This window comes from Lathamus discolor, chromosome 3, assembly GCF_037157495.1.
Source record: "Lathamus discolor isolate bLatDis1 chromosome 3, bLatDis1.hap1, whole genome shotgun sequence".
Lineage (NCBI taxonomy): Eukaryota > Metazoa > Chordata > Aves > Psittaciformes > Psittacidae > Lathamus > Lathamus discolor.
Genome location: NC_088886.1, coordinates 28,908,316 through 28,919,964, shown reverse-complemented (window position 1 = coordinate 28,919,964; position 11,649 = coordinate 28,908,316). Strand labels below are relative to the sequence as shown.

The window sequence follows — 11,649 nt, the reverse complement described above, 5'->3', positions numbered from 1 at the left end:
TGTTGTTTGTTTGGGTGTTTTTTGTTGTTTTTTTTGCTATCGCCTTTGCATGCCGTGCCCACCCTGGACCACGTAGCAGATGAACTGGGATGCCAGGGAAGCAAGGCGGGGGAAGTTGGACCACATTTGATGGCTTTTCCAGTTTGTTTTCGTCTCCCTGAGCACCCACAGAGTGTTTGTTTGAAGGTCCCTGATGGTTTTCTGGCAGCGAATGCCTGCACAAGCCACAGGTAAAACTCTCCCTCTCTTTACTGCGCTTGGCTGCTGCTTGTACCTGGCGGGTACCAAAGGTGGGGCTCGGCTCAGCCCCTCTGCTGTGTCCCGCGCTCTCCCGGGCGGGATGTAGCAGGCAGGGCGGAGTGTCCCGCTCAGCGGCACCCACGGAGGCGTGCTCTGGGGAGCCGGGTACCCCGGCGGGCCCCGCTGGGACGGGCGCTGCGGCCGTTTGTCACCATCTAGTGGAAACACGCGGCCGTGACCAGGCACCGGCTGAGCAGGACGCCTGGGGACATTCGCTCCCCTTCACCTACTGCCCCTATGCGGGTGTCCCCCCGAGCTGGGCACCCGCCTTGCCTGGCTTTGGGGGAGCCACATCTGCTTCACAGCCCAGCTCCCTGCCAGCCGTGGGCAGTGCAGCCGAGCAAGGTGTTCCCAGCTAAATTGCCCTTAACTGTGGAGTTACATTAATGCTCCCAACCTGCAGACATGCTACAACAAGAGACAATCATAAAAGCACCTAAAATACATTTACTCCACAAATAGAGCTGTTAAACCTGCTCCTTTGGCCAAATTATTCCCCACTGACGCTGCTCGGCAGACCTCCCTCTGTACCTGCAGAGAAGCAGGGCTGTACTCTGCCGCTAGGATAGCCATGCAGTGTGGTGTGTCCCCAGAAAAAGGCTGGCCTTGCTGCTGCTCTGGCGTCCTCCTGCACACTGCTAGGGCTGCCCAGAGGTCCTGACCAAACGTGGGATACAAGGAACAGCCCAGCCTAAATTTCAGCACTTGCAGTACCACAGCTACCTTCCCCTCCACAGCATCCCTGGTCCTTTATGGCCACAGGAGAAACTGGCAGGGTTGGGATGCATCCAGACCTGCTCAGCAGTGCATGGGTTAATGCAGCACTGCAGGAAGCATTGGTTCTTGCTTCTCCACACATGGGTGCTGTGCTTCTTCCTGCAAACACTGGGTCCTGATGCAGCCTCAGAGCTGCCATGGCCAAGTACAACCTGCCAGCGTTGAGTACACTGCTGGGAGAAGAGATGGAGTGCAATCCATACCAAAGTGTCCCCTGCCAGGGCTGGGAACCAAGACTGGCCAACTGCCAGTGCAACCCTTCTTCTAGGCACCTGGGGACAGCTCTTGCAGCACGCAGTGGGGCATGAGCCATATGTTGCTATTTCACATGCAGAGTCCACCTGCCCAGGTTTCCCCAGGTGGGATCCCCATCTGTCTGCATATGTGACCAGGGCTAGGATGTTGGCTGTGTCCCTCTGTTCCAGCTCCCTCCGTGTACTGGCTCATGGTGGCAGTCTTCTCCACATGCTGGCTTACTCCTGGAGAGGCTGACAGATCCCACCTCCTCCCCGTGACTGGGTACCCTCAGCTATGGCTCTGCCTGTCTGGAAACTGCCTCTCCTTACCCAGCAGAGGATAAAGAGACACTAGGATGGTCTAAGAGCCAGCCACAGTGTGCTGCTTGCTTTCAGCTTGCACTGAGCCATCCAGGGGTGTCCACTCAAGGCCATCAGTGCCCTGCAGGACTGCATTCATTGTCTTTGGTGATTTATATTCTTTACGGCTTCCTAGAATCTTGTGTTTCCCAAGTTAGGGACTCCCCTCAAACAGGCCTCAGAAGGGCAAACAGCTGTATGTGAGTCAAGAGCCCGCAGGAGCCAGCTGGATGCTCCTCGGATGGATGTAAGGCAGTGGGTAAACCCCACTAACAGAGGTCATTCAAGTCTTTGGGGAACAGGGGCAAGGGAACAAGTGCAGGGGCAAGGCAGCATTCGGCCGAGCCAGCAGACCAGCAGGTTAAACAGCGGTGCCACATTCTGCCCTGGTGTCATCCCTGCTTCAACATTATAGCCACTGAGGCAAAACTCCACCGGAGAAAGTTGGTGTTTTCTTTCAATGACTAAATACAGAAGCAATCACCAAGCAATCACAGCTTTATTTTTCCCCAGCACTGGGCCTTTCTTCCTCACCCGTGAAGGGCGGAAGCTGCAGGATGCTCTTGTGCCAACTGCCCAACAACCAGCTCCTGGCGATGCTTCTTCAAGCTGTCCAAGGCGGCTTTTGCCTCCCGAGGGTAGGGTAGGGGATGACAGCGGGAGCAGAAAGGGGTGGCCAAGGCAGCGCTGCGGAGGCCCCAGCCTTGTCCCTTTGCCAAGGCCAAAGAATGAGGCAGAGGCGTGCGCAGGTGTTCCACCCGCGGAGCCGAGCTGCCGCAGGGCCAGCGTGCGGAGCCGGCCTCGGGGCCGCGCACAGCCACCGCCGCCCGCGCTCCCGGCCCCGAGGCCCCCGTGCGCCCCTGCCGGCCCGCGCCCAGCTCCACCACGTGGCCCGCCGACCACCACGTGCTCTCCCGCGACCCCGGCCACGCCCATCCACCGCTAAGCCCCGCCGCACAACCAAGGCGCAGGCGCCGAGCTGCCGCCATCTCAGTGGCTGACGCCGGTCGCTGCCGGGGGCAGCTCACCCCCGCCCCCGGCCCCAGCCTCACGCACTCGCTCCCTGCGGCGGCTGTAACGCGCTTTCCCGTTGGCTGATCGCAAAGCGCCGCGGATTGGCGGAGGGGGCTCGAGGGGCGGGGGCGGTGATTGGCGGCGCGGCGTGCACGGCGATTGGCTGGAGCGGGGGCGGCGGGGGCGTGGCGTGGCGGAGGGCTAGGCAAGCGAGCGGAAGGGGCCTACGTTCGCTCTTTCGTTTCAGTGCCCGGTCCGGGTCGCCAGCGCCTCGCCGCAGCTCTCGCCGACCGCCCGGGGCCCGCTCCGCTCCTTGCCGGTTCCCGCCGGCCGTGCTCACCCTTACACTGAGACAGCTCGGCCGCCGCCCCTGCGCCGCCAAGCATCGTCGCCATCATGGTGAAGATCACCAAGGTGAGGATGGCGGGCGGGGCCGTGCTCAGCCGCCGGGCGGGAAGCGGGCTGCCGCCGCCGCCATGTCGAGGTGGACGAACGGTGATGGGGGGAGGGAGGCGGAGAAAGAAGCGGGGAGAGGGAGGCTGGCCGCTTTCCCGCCGGCCTCTCCCCCGGCCGCGCGACGGTTTCCAGGCCTCCCCTCCGTCAGCCCGAAGATGGCGGCGGGGGGAGGGACCTCGCGCTCCATGGGAGCGGTTTCGAGCCCTGTCCAGCCCTGTTCTCCTCCATGTTGTCGCGCACGGAGGCCCGGTCCCGGGAGGGGGAAACGGGGCGCGGAAGGGGGGGATATATGGAGGGAGAGAAGGGGGGAGGGGGGGGGGGTCGCGCATCGGCGCGCGCCGCGTGCGAGCGCGCTCAGGCCGAGGAGGGGCGGGGCCACGCCGCCGTGCGGACACGTGGTCCGCCGGGACGGAGCGAGCACGTGGGAGCGCGGGCGCCCCCCGCCCGGACCTGTCGGGACCCTGCGCCCCCGTTGTCCCCGTTACATGTCTCCGCACCGCGGCGGGGCCGGTGGGGGCAGGCGGGGCGGCCACGTGGTTGGGACAGTTGTCCGCCGGGGCGGCCCCGTAGTGTAAACGTGCTAGTCGGTGCCGGGAGGAGAAACAAACGCCGCCTAAGAGCTCATTGTCTCTTTCAGACCCCAAAGAATCAGATCAAACAGAAAAAAATGGCTCCTCCGCCGAAAAAGGTCGAGGAAAGTGAGGAAGAGGAGTCCTCTGAGTTAGAGGAAAGCAGCGGAGAAGAGGTGATTAATCTACAAATGGGGTCAAAAGAATGCACGTGTTACAAAAGTGTCACGAGGGTACAGGGGTGCAGTGTGTGACAGAAAATCGACATTAATGAATAGTTGGTGTCTGTCAGCTGGATGTGGCTAAAGAATAAGCTGTATGTCAAAAGAGAAGAGTGATGTTGGAGAAAGCAGCTTTATGCTCAGTCTGTGCTTCCAGGCTCTGGGAAGGGCTGCTAGGATCTGAAAGCTGTCCTGGGATGGATAAGCAAGTGGGCAGTTAATTACCCTAGTAGATAGACAATTGGCAATAACTGGATTGTCACACATAAATAATGCACAAGACTAAAAATTTCAAGCTCAATTCTACCAGGGATATCACTGGTCTTGGTTCAGTACCAGGAAATATATAGAGACGCGTTAATGTTCCATAAACAGTCTGTTGAAAATCATTAAAAAGCTGATTTTGAGCTTTATTAATTCCATATAATAGGCAGTTATGATCATTCAGCAGAAACATTTAAGTTTGTTTCTAAATGTTTTAGATTATACTTGCTGTGTATTTGTCTGACAGTGATGTAATAAGTTTAAAGGGCCAGTGTAAAAGTCTTGCACTGATTTGTATTTCAGATGATCCCTCTGAAGAAACCACAAAAAGTAGCAGTTACACCAGCCAAGAAGGCTGCTACCCCTGCAAAGAAGGCCGCAACTCCTGCGAAAAAGGCAGTTACACCTGCCAAAAAGCCTGTGGCTACTCCAGCTAAAAAGGCTGTTGCTCCATCACCAAAAAAGGCTGCTGTCCTAACCAAGGGAGCAAAAAATGGCAAGAATGCTAAGAAGGATGAGAGCGAGGATGAAGAGGAAGATGAGGAGGAAGATGATGATGATGAGGAAGATGAGGAAGATGAAGAGGAATCTGGTATGTTATTTTTGAAATGCTTGTTCGTCCTTGCATAATTTGACTAAAACTGGTCCAGTTGAGTTGCTGAATTTCAGTACTATTAGGATTGAAAATTTAGCATTAATATGTATGAGAGGGGGTTAACTAGTTAAAAGGTGGAAAAGAAGGAAAGTTGGGGAATTGGTGAAGTCTGCAGGAAGAAGAACTGGGCACTACATGCGGTATTTGAAGCATCTTCTGGTTTTCTGATCGTTCTCCCCTGAAGTTTGCCAAAATCTTGTGCATGTACTTTACTAGCAAAGTTTGAATGCCAGGTGGTATGGATTAACACTTGCTGTATGGTTGGTGCAGATGAGGAAGAGGAACCAGCAATGCCTGTGAAGCCTACAGCCAAAAAGCCTGCAGCAGTACCAGCCAAAAAGCCTGCAGTTGTGCCAGCAAAGCAAGAATCTGAAGATGATGATGACGATGATGAGGAGGAGGATGATGAGGAAGAAGATGATGGTATGTGGGATTTTGGAAAACTGACTCAAAGCAAGAAGGGGAAAGAGCTTTTAAATATGTTAAACTAATAAGCACTTCTAGGGGAGCTGGAGGGGTTGTGTATAACTTAATGTATTAGTGGGAGTGATGGTGAGTGTTACTCAGCTCCTTTCCTGAGAACCTACAAACTTAAGCACAAAAGACGCTATTTTACTTTGTCTTAGTCTGAGAAGGAGCTTAAGCTTGAATATGTCTGAAATCTTGCGCTGAAATTGTTTCAGAGTCTGAAGATGAAGCCATGGACACAACCCCTGTTCAAGTGAAGAAGCCTACTCCAGCAAAGGCTGCACCAGTGAAGTCCAAGGCAGACTCTGAAGATGAGGAAGATGAAGAGGATGATGAGGAAGATGAGGATGAAGAGGAGGACGAAGAGGATGCTGAGGAGGAAAGTGAGGATGAAAGTGAGTTTAAATGTTTTTTAAGGCTGTAACTCTTAACAAGAATGGTGCTTGAGCAACTCTTTTGTCGTATCATGGTCTTCTGGGTAGAGGAACAGTTGCTGTAGTGACAAGACAAGGCCTTGTGCATGATGTGTGTACAGATTAATGCTTCAGTATCAGTCCAATGTAGGAAAAGTTGTTTTGTACTTACTGATGGTGGTGTTCATTTTCTTATCACAGAACCTGTCAAGGAAGCACCTGGAAAGAGGAAGAAAGAAATGGCCAATAAAAGTGCACCAGAGGCCAAGAAAAAGAAAACAGATGGTAGGTGTTACGGGCTTATCAAATAATTCTTGCTGATGGACTGTTACTGGTGGGTGAGGCCTCTACCTGTGAAGTGCTGAGTGGGGCTTTTTTCCAGCACAAGTGATGATAATAAGGGACTTAATACTGAAGTATGATGTCACTGTTGAACAGAAACTGATGTGCTAAAGCAGCTGTTTTGGTTCTTAACAAAAAAAAAAAAACCTTAAAAAAAAGCCCAACCTGATACATCTTTTCCTTTAAAGGGCCCACTTCAGCATTCTCCATCTTTGTGGGAAATTTGGTCCCCACCAAGGACTATGATGAACTGAAGGCTGGCCTCAAAGAATTCTTTGGGAAGAAGAATATTGAAGTTTTAGATGTCAGAATTGGTGCTTCCAAGTGAGTTCATCAGTAGAATTTTGGTGCTAATTTCTTATTGGCAGTAATTTGTTTGAAAGGGAGAGCTGCCACTTCAGTACAGAGCTGCTGTTCTGGACTGCGGTTAGGTATGTGGGTCAGTTAGCATTTATTTACTGACAGTCTAACTTGACCAGTGGGGACCTCTTCTTGTTCTGTGTGTCTGTGTTCTCTGCTACAAGAGGTAGATCAGCTTAAACAGTAAGGTTTATTCTTTCAGGCGATTCGGCTATGTAGATTTTTCATCTGCTGAAGATCTGGATAAAGCTCTCCAACTGAATGGAAAGAAGTTAATGGGTTCAGAAGTCAAACTGGAAAAAGCAAAGAGCAAGGAAACTATGAAAGAAAATAAGAAAGGTACAGCCTATATCTCACAAATACCTGTGCACAGCAAAGAAAAGTTGTCATGTCTTGGAGCAGGGTTACAGTGTTACTGATGGCCACTGTTCACTCTTTTAAGGCAGATCTTCCTGGTTTGGGTTCATCATAAACAGTTCTCAAATGCTAACATATGCCTAGGACAAGTTCAGACTGGAATATCTGGAAATGTGATCACTAGAAATACACTGTGTACTGGGGAGGGGCTGAGGAAGAAGTGTGGCCCTTTCTGATCTTGATGCCGTTAAGAGAAGTACAGTGGCAGTCTAATTTCCGTCATAGTTGCTTTTTCAGCTTATGAAAGTGTGAATGCTTAGAGTGGTTTTTCTGCTGGGTCAACTGACTGATTCTCACTAAACTGGCAGTGTAAATGAGACGGGATTTTTTTTTTTAGCTGGTAACATGAAAGTAACTTAACTTTCTTTGCAGAGAGAGATGCCAGAACGCTGTTTGTGAAGAATCTGCCCTACCGCTTAACTGAAGATGAAATTAGAGAGGTGTTTGAAAACGCACAAGAAATCCGAATAGTAATGAACAAGGAGGGGAACAGCAAAGGGTGTGTAGCTGTTGGATATTTGATGTTCCTTTGTATTAGGAGTATAATTTTTGAACTATTTTTCTTCCACATCCTTCCTTGCATTCACAAACTTTAATCATTCCTGGAAGGAGGCATTTGCTTATGTGCTTTTCTGTACTGCAGGATGGCCTACATTGAATTTAAAACAGAAGCTGAGGCAAACAAAGCTCTGGAAGAGAAGCGGGGCACAGAGATTGATGGCCGTGCCATGGTTATTGATTTCACTGGTGAGAAGAGCCATCAAGACCATCAGAAAGGTACTTTTCCAAACAAAAAATGTGCATACATATGACACTTAGGGTTTAATTTCACTTGTTTAAGAATTTTGCTAGAATAGAGCAACTTGAAGCACTGCAGGAAAACTGTGAGATAGCACAGAGAGACCTTTTGCCTGTCCTGTGTTCTGCATCCTGTCTTTGCTGCATGTTTTAGACAGGGGGAGCTAGTCTAGATGACCAAAACAGTACTGCACTTTACTTTGTGCCTCACCTTGAGCTGAGAAGGGGCAGCAACTACTTTTATTCTAGAGAGGGTCTTGTGACTAGAGGCAGAGTTCTCCTCTAAACTTGCACACTTACAGCACTGAATTTTCTCCATAGGAGGTGGAGAGAGAGAATCAAAGACCTTAATTGTGAACAACCTCTCATACGCTGCTTCAGAAGAGACTCTCCAAGAACTGTTCAAGAAAGCTTCTTCCATCAAGATGCCACAGACCAACCAGGGCAGGCCAAAAGGGTGTGTTGTACTGTTCTGCGTTGTCATTATAAAGGACTTGGCTCTCTGGATCCCTTGTGCTCCCAGGCTGACCGAAGTCTTTCTCTCCAAATATAGGTACGCATTTGTAGAATTCCCCACCACCGAGGATGCCAAAGAGGCACTGAATTCCTGTAACAACACTGAGATTGAAGGCAGAACAATCAGACTGGAATTCAGTTCACCAGGTTGGCAGAAAGGGAACACAAACGCAAGAGGAGGATTTAATCGTAAGTATACAGGTTTGATCTTGAGACAGCTGTGGCAGGAGTGTACCATTCATGTGAGCGTAGGGCTGCATGTCTGTGGAGTGAAAGGCTTGCATCAAAAAGTGGGTGTGCTGGATATGATGACTGACTGTCTGAAATGCTGATGAAACTACTGCCAAAGTCCTCTAGATAGTCAAGTGCTGATCCAGCAGCATCTGTCCAGTTAGTGTTCCTGTTGGTGAGATGCAAGCATCTATTTAAAAAAGAAAAAGGAGGGGAAACAGTGGGGGGAAAAAAATACATATATTTTGACAGTACCGGGTTAGCTAGTGGAGAGACTTTTGATGTCAGGCCCTAACTACAGTCCTGAAAAGGAACAGCCTGAGCTGTTCCTTCAAAACCAACCCCTCAGCCTTGCCAGCTGTTGTAGGGAGCCTACAACGCAAGCTGGCTGCTGTGTTAAGTGGTGGCTACCTTGCTAGGGTTTAGTGATCTCTGAATGTATTCTCTTTCCATAGAACAAAGCAAAACATTGTTTGTCAGAGGCCTTTCGGAGGACACCACGGAGGAGACACTAAAAGAATCATTTGAAGGCTCTATAAGTGCTAGAATAGTCACAGACAGAGACACAGGATCATCTAAAGGGTATGTTAAAACATGACTGGATTAGCTGGGTTGTTGCAAAGTCTCACTTCAACTGGTAACTGCAGTGCAGGGTGATACTCATGCGGGTGATTTTTGAAGCTAGTAAGTCGGAGGGAACCAGAAAACAAGCTAGCATATGTCTTTGGGTCTGTTCACAAATTCACTTCTCAATGAGCTCCTTCCTGCCAACAAATCCATGGCAGCCTATGGATTCGCACGAGAAGAATATTAACTGTTCAGTACTGGCAAACGCGCAACAGGACTCCATCCGTTGTGGTCAGCCACTGCTCTTCCACAAGCAATGCTGCTGCAGCAGTGCAGGCGTTTGTTTCTGAAGGGGTTGCTATCGCATACCTGTAGGTGGTGCTACAGCTTGCAGAGTTTAATCCTCTTAACCTGTTTCCTAGGTTTGGGTTTGTGGACTTCAGCTCCCCAGAAGATGCCAAAGCAGCTAAAGAAGCCATGGAGGATGGAGAGATAGATGGAAACAAAGTGATCCTTGATTTTGCCAAGCCAAAGGGTGAATTTCAACGGGGTGGTGGATTTGGCGGTGGATTTGGTGGTCGTGGTGGCAGAGGAGGAGGCCGAGGAGGAAGAGGTGGATTTGGTGGCAGAGGTGGTGGCAGAGGATTTGGAGGTAAGAGGAGGCAAACAACTGCTGTTCTAAGGGGGCTTGCTCAACAGCTAAATGGAAGCTGTTCTTGGGATTGTGGTGTGGTGCCACCAGGGAGCATTTGATGTGAATTTCCTGTCCTGTGCCAAGGTGGGTTGGGCAACCTGTAACTGTTTCTTAACTTACTTTCTAGGTAGAGGAGGTGGCTTCCGAGGAGGCAGAGGAGGAGGAGGTGGTGGAGAACACAAACCACAAGGGAAGAAGATAAAGTTTGAATAAACTTCCCCTCTCCTTTCCCTTCTCCTGCTCTCTGAGACTATCTGAAAGGACTCCGGGGGTTTTTATTCTCCTTTGATCTTGGCGGAGCCTTCGGAGGACATTCCAAGATGCGAAGCAGTACTGTGAGCCGCTTGGAAGATACAGTTTTCATTTCAAGGAAGAGAGAGCAAGCCATTTTGACTGCTTGCTTATTCAAAGGAACTTTTTAAAAAAATGAGCGCTAGATGTGGGAATTTACCCCTTGTCTGTGAGTTGTCTTGAATTTATAATGTTTTACCCATGTACAAAAGGTTCGGATTTTTTTTTTTCCTATAAACTTCTGTAGCATTTTTGCTGTAAAAATGCAAAATGTTTTATCATTTGTGCTTCAGCACCCTGTCTTGGACAGATTAAAGGACCTAAACTGGTTCGTGTTACTTCTGTGCCGCTAAATGGAACAGGGCTGTGAGAAATTCTGTCCTGGACCTCCTCTCTCAAGTTCAGATCATTGCCATCAGTGACGGGACCTCCTGCCCTGCTTTCCTCTAGCCTACGTCAGCTCCCCGCAGTGCGTGTGTGCAGGGAGGAGTAGGAGAGAGGAAGGCGACGGCTGAGGGAACTCAGGGGCTATAACCACACTTTTTTTGAACTGAAGATGTATGTAATGTTGCATGCTAGCCAGTTACTTTTTTACTTTCTTTTTAAATGAGTAAAACAATCTCCTACCAGGGCCCTGCAGCTCAGTCACACTGATGTGCTTTGCCTCTTGTCCTTCATTCTATTTTTTTTTTTTTATCTTGCTTTGTCCTTTTGTAAGAAGCAAATAGACTAAACCATGGGCTCGGGCAGCATTAGCCCTTGCACCCCTTGGTGCAGGTGATTGTCATCACTAGAGTGGAATAAAGGTGCTGGCTGGCGCCGGCTCCTTCTGCCAGAGCATTACGGGCCTTTTTTTGTCCAGCCAGGCAGTTGGCTGAGGTCCTGCAATGGTGGCTGGTTGGAGCAGTGCTGCCCTCGGGTGCAGGATCCCCTGAAGGCCTGGGACAGCCGTTGTGTTGGCTGCAGGGTTAGTGTAACTGTCAGCTGAACCCTGCCTTGGCCTCAGGGACTTGCCTGTATCCTGCCCTAGGCTTGTGCTTGCAGGCGGGTACTGACCTTGAGCCTCAGCCCTGTCGGCAGCTTCAGCCCCTTTGTGTACTGTAGCAACACCGAGCTTCCTGCCATGCAAAATCCTGGGATCCCCTCCAGTGCTCTCCAGTGTGCTGGTCTCTTTCTCCATGTGGATGCCCGAGGCCCAGCCCACGGAGGTGAAAGGGTTTCTGCAAGGAGCCCGTTTGCCAGTGTGGCGCAGCACGGTGGCTGTGCCTTGCAGCCTGGGGCTTTGCTCCTGCTGAGCCCTGCGGAGGGCTCTGTGTTCCCCCGCTCCTTGAGCCGGGGCTGCTGCTTTCCCGCCCTCTGCGCATCAGCCATTTTGGAGCCGGCACCCGGCAGCAAATGGTCGGAGGGCCGCGGCACGGCCGGCCGCCAGGGGGCAGCACCTGCCCGCGCTGGCGCTGCGGCCGCTGCGACCCCGGGGGGCTCCGCGCAGGCCCCGAGTGCTCCTCCGGCGCCGCGGGGTGAGCGAGCAGGGCGCGGGGCGTCCCGGCTTCCGTGTGCGGCGGTCCGCAGGTTGCTTTGGGGCCCGCCGCACCCTCCCACCCGCTATGCCCCTGCCCAAGCTGCCTCTTCTGCACTGGCCCTCAGCCCTGCCCCGTGGGGCCCAGCCCCACTTCCACACCAGAACCTGGACCCTGGATCCC

At 51.6% G+C, this 11,649-nt stretch overlaps 1 protein-coding gene and 2 non-coding genes across 3 annotated transcripts; all 3 read left to right on the top strand.

The window, feature by feature from the left end:
- Positions 1-2,863: 2,863 nt before the first annotated feature.
- NCL (nucleolin) lies at positions 2,864-10,287 on the top strand. The gene is made up of 15 exons (XM_065674356.1): positions 2,864-3,101; positions 3,781-3,888; positions 4,501-4,789; positions 5,123-5,275; positions 5,536-5,715; positions 5,935-6,018; positions 6,264-6,399; positions 6,638-6,774; positions 7,225-7,351; positions 7,496-7,629; positions 7,972-8,107; positions 8,204-8,355; positions 8,853-8,979; positions 9,387-9,616; positions 9,786-10,287. Exons 1-15 carry the CDS (start codon positions 3,084-3,086, stop codon positions 9,869-9,871), a joined length of 2,097 nt encoding a protein of 698 aa, XP_065530428.1. The 5' UTR covers positions 2,864-3,083; the 3' UTR covers positions 9,872-10,287.
- On the top strand, positions 6,114-6,183 carry LOC136012404 (small nucleolar RNA SNORD82). Its single transcript, XR_010611703.1, has one exon. It is a non-coding gene; the product is annotated as a small nucleolar RNA SNORD82 (small nucleolar RNA).
- Positions 8,467-8,543, top strand: LOC136012408 (small nucleolar RNA SNORD20). The gene has a single exon (XR_010611707.1). It is a non-coding gene; the product is annotated as a small nucleolar RNA SNORD20 (small nucleolar RNA).
- Positions 10,288-11,649: the final 1,362 nt, after the last annotated feature.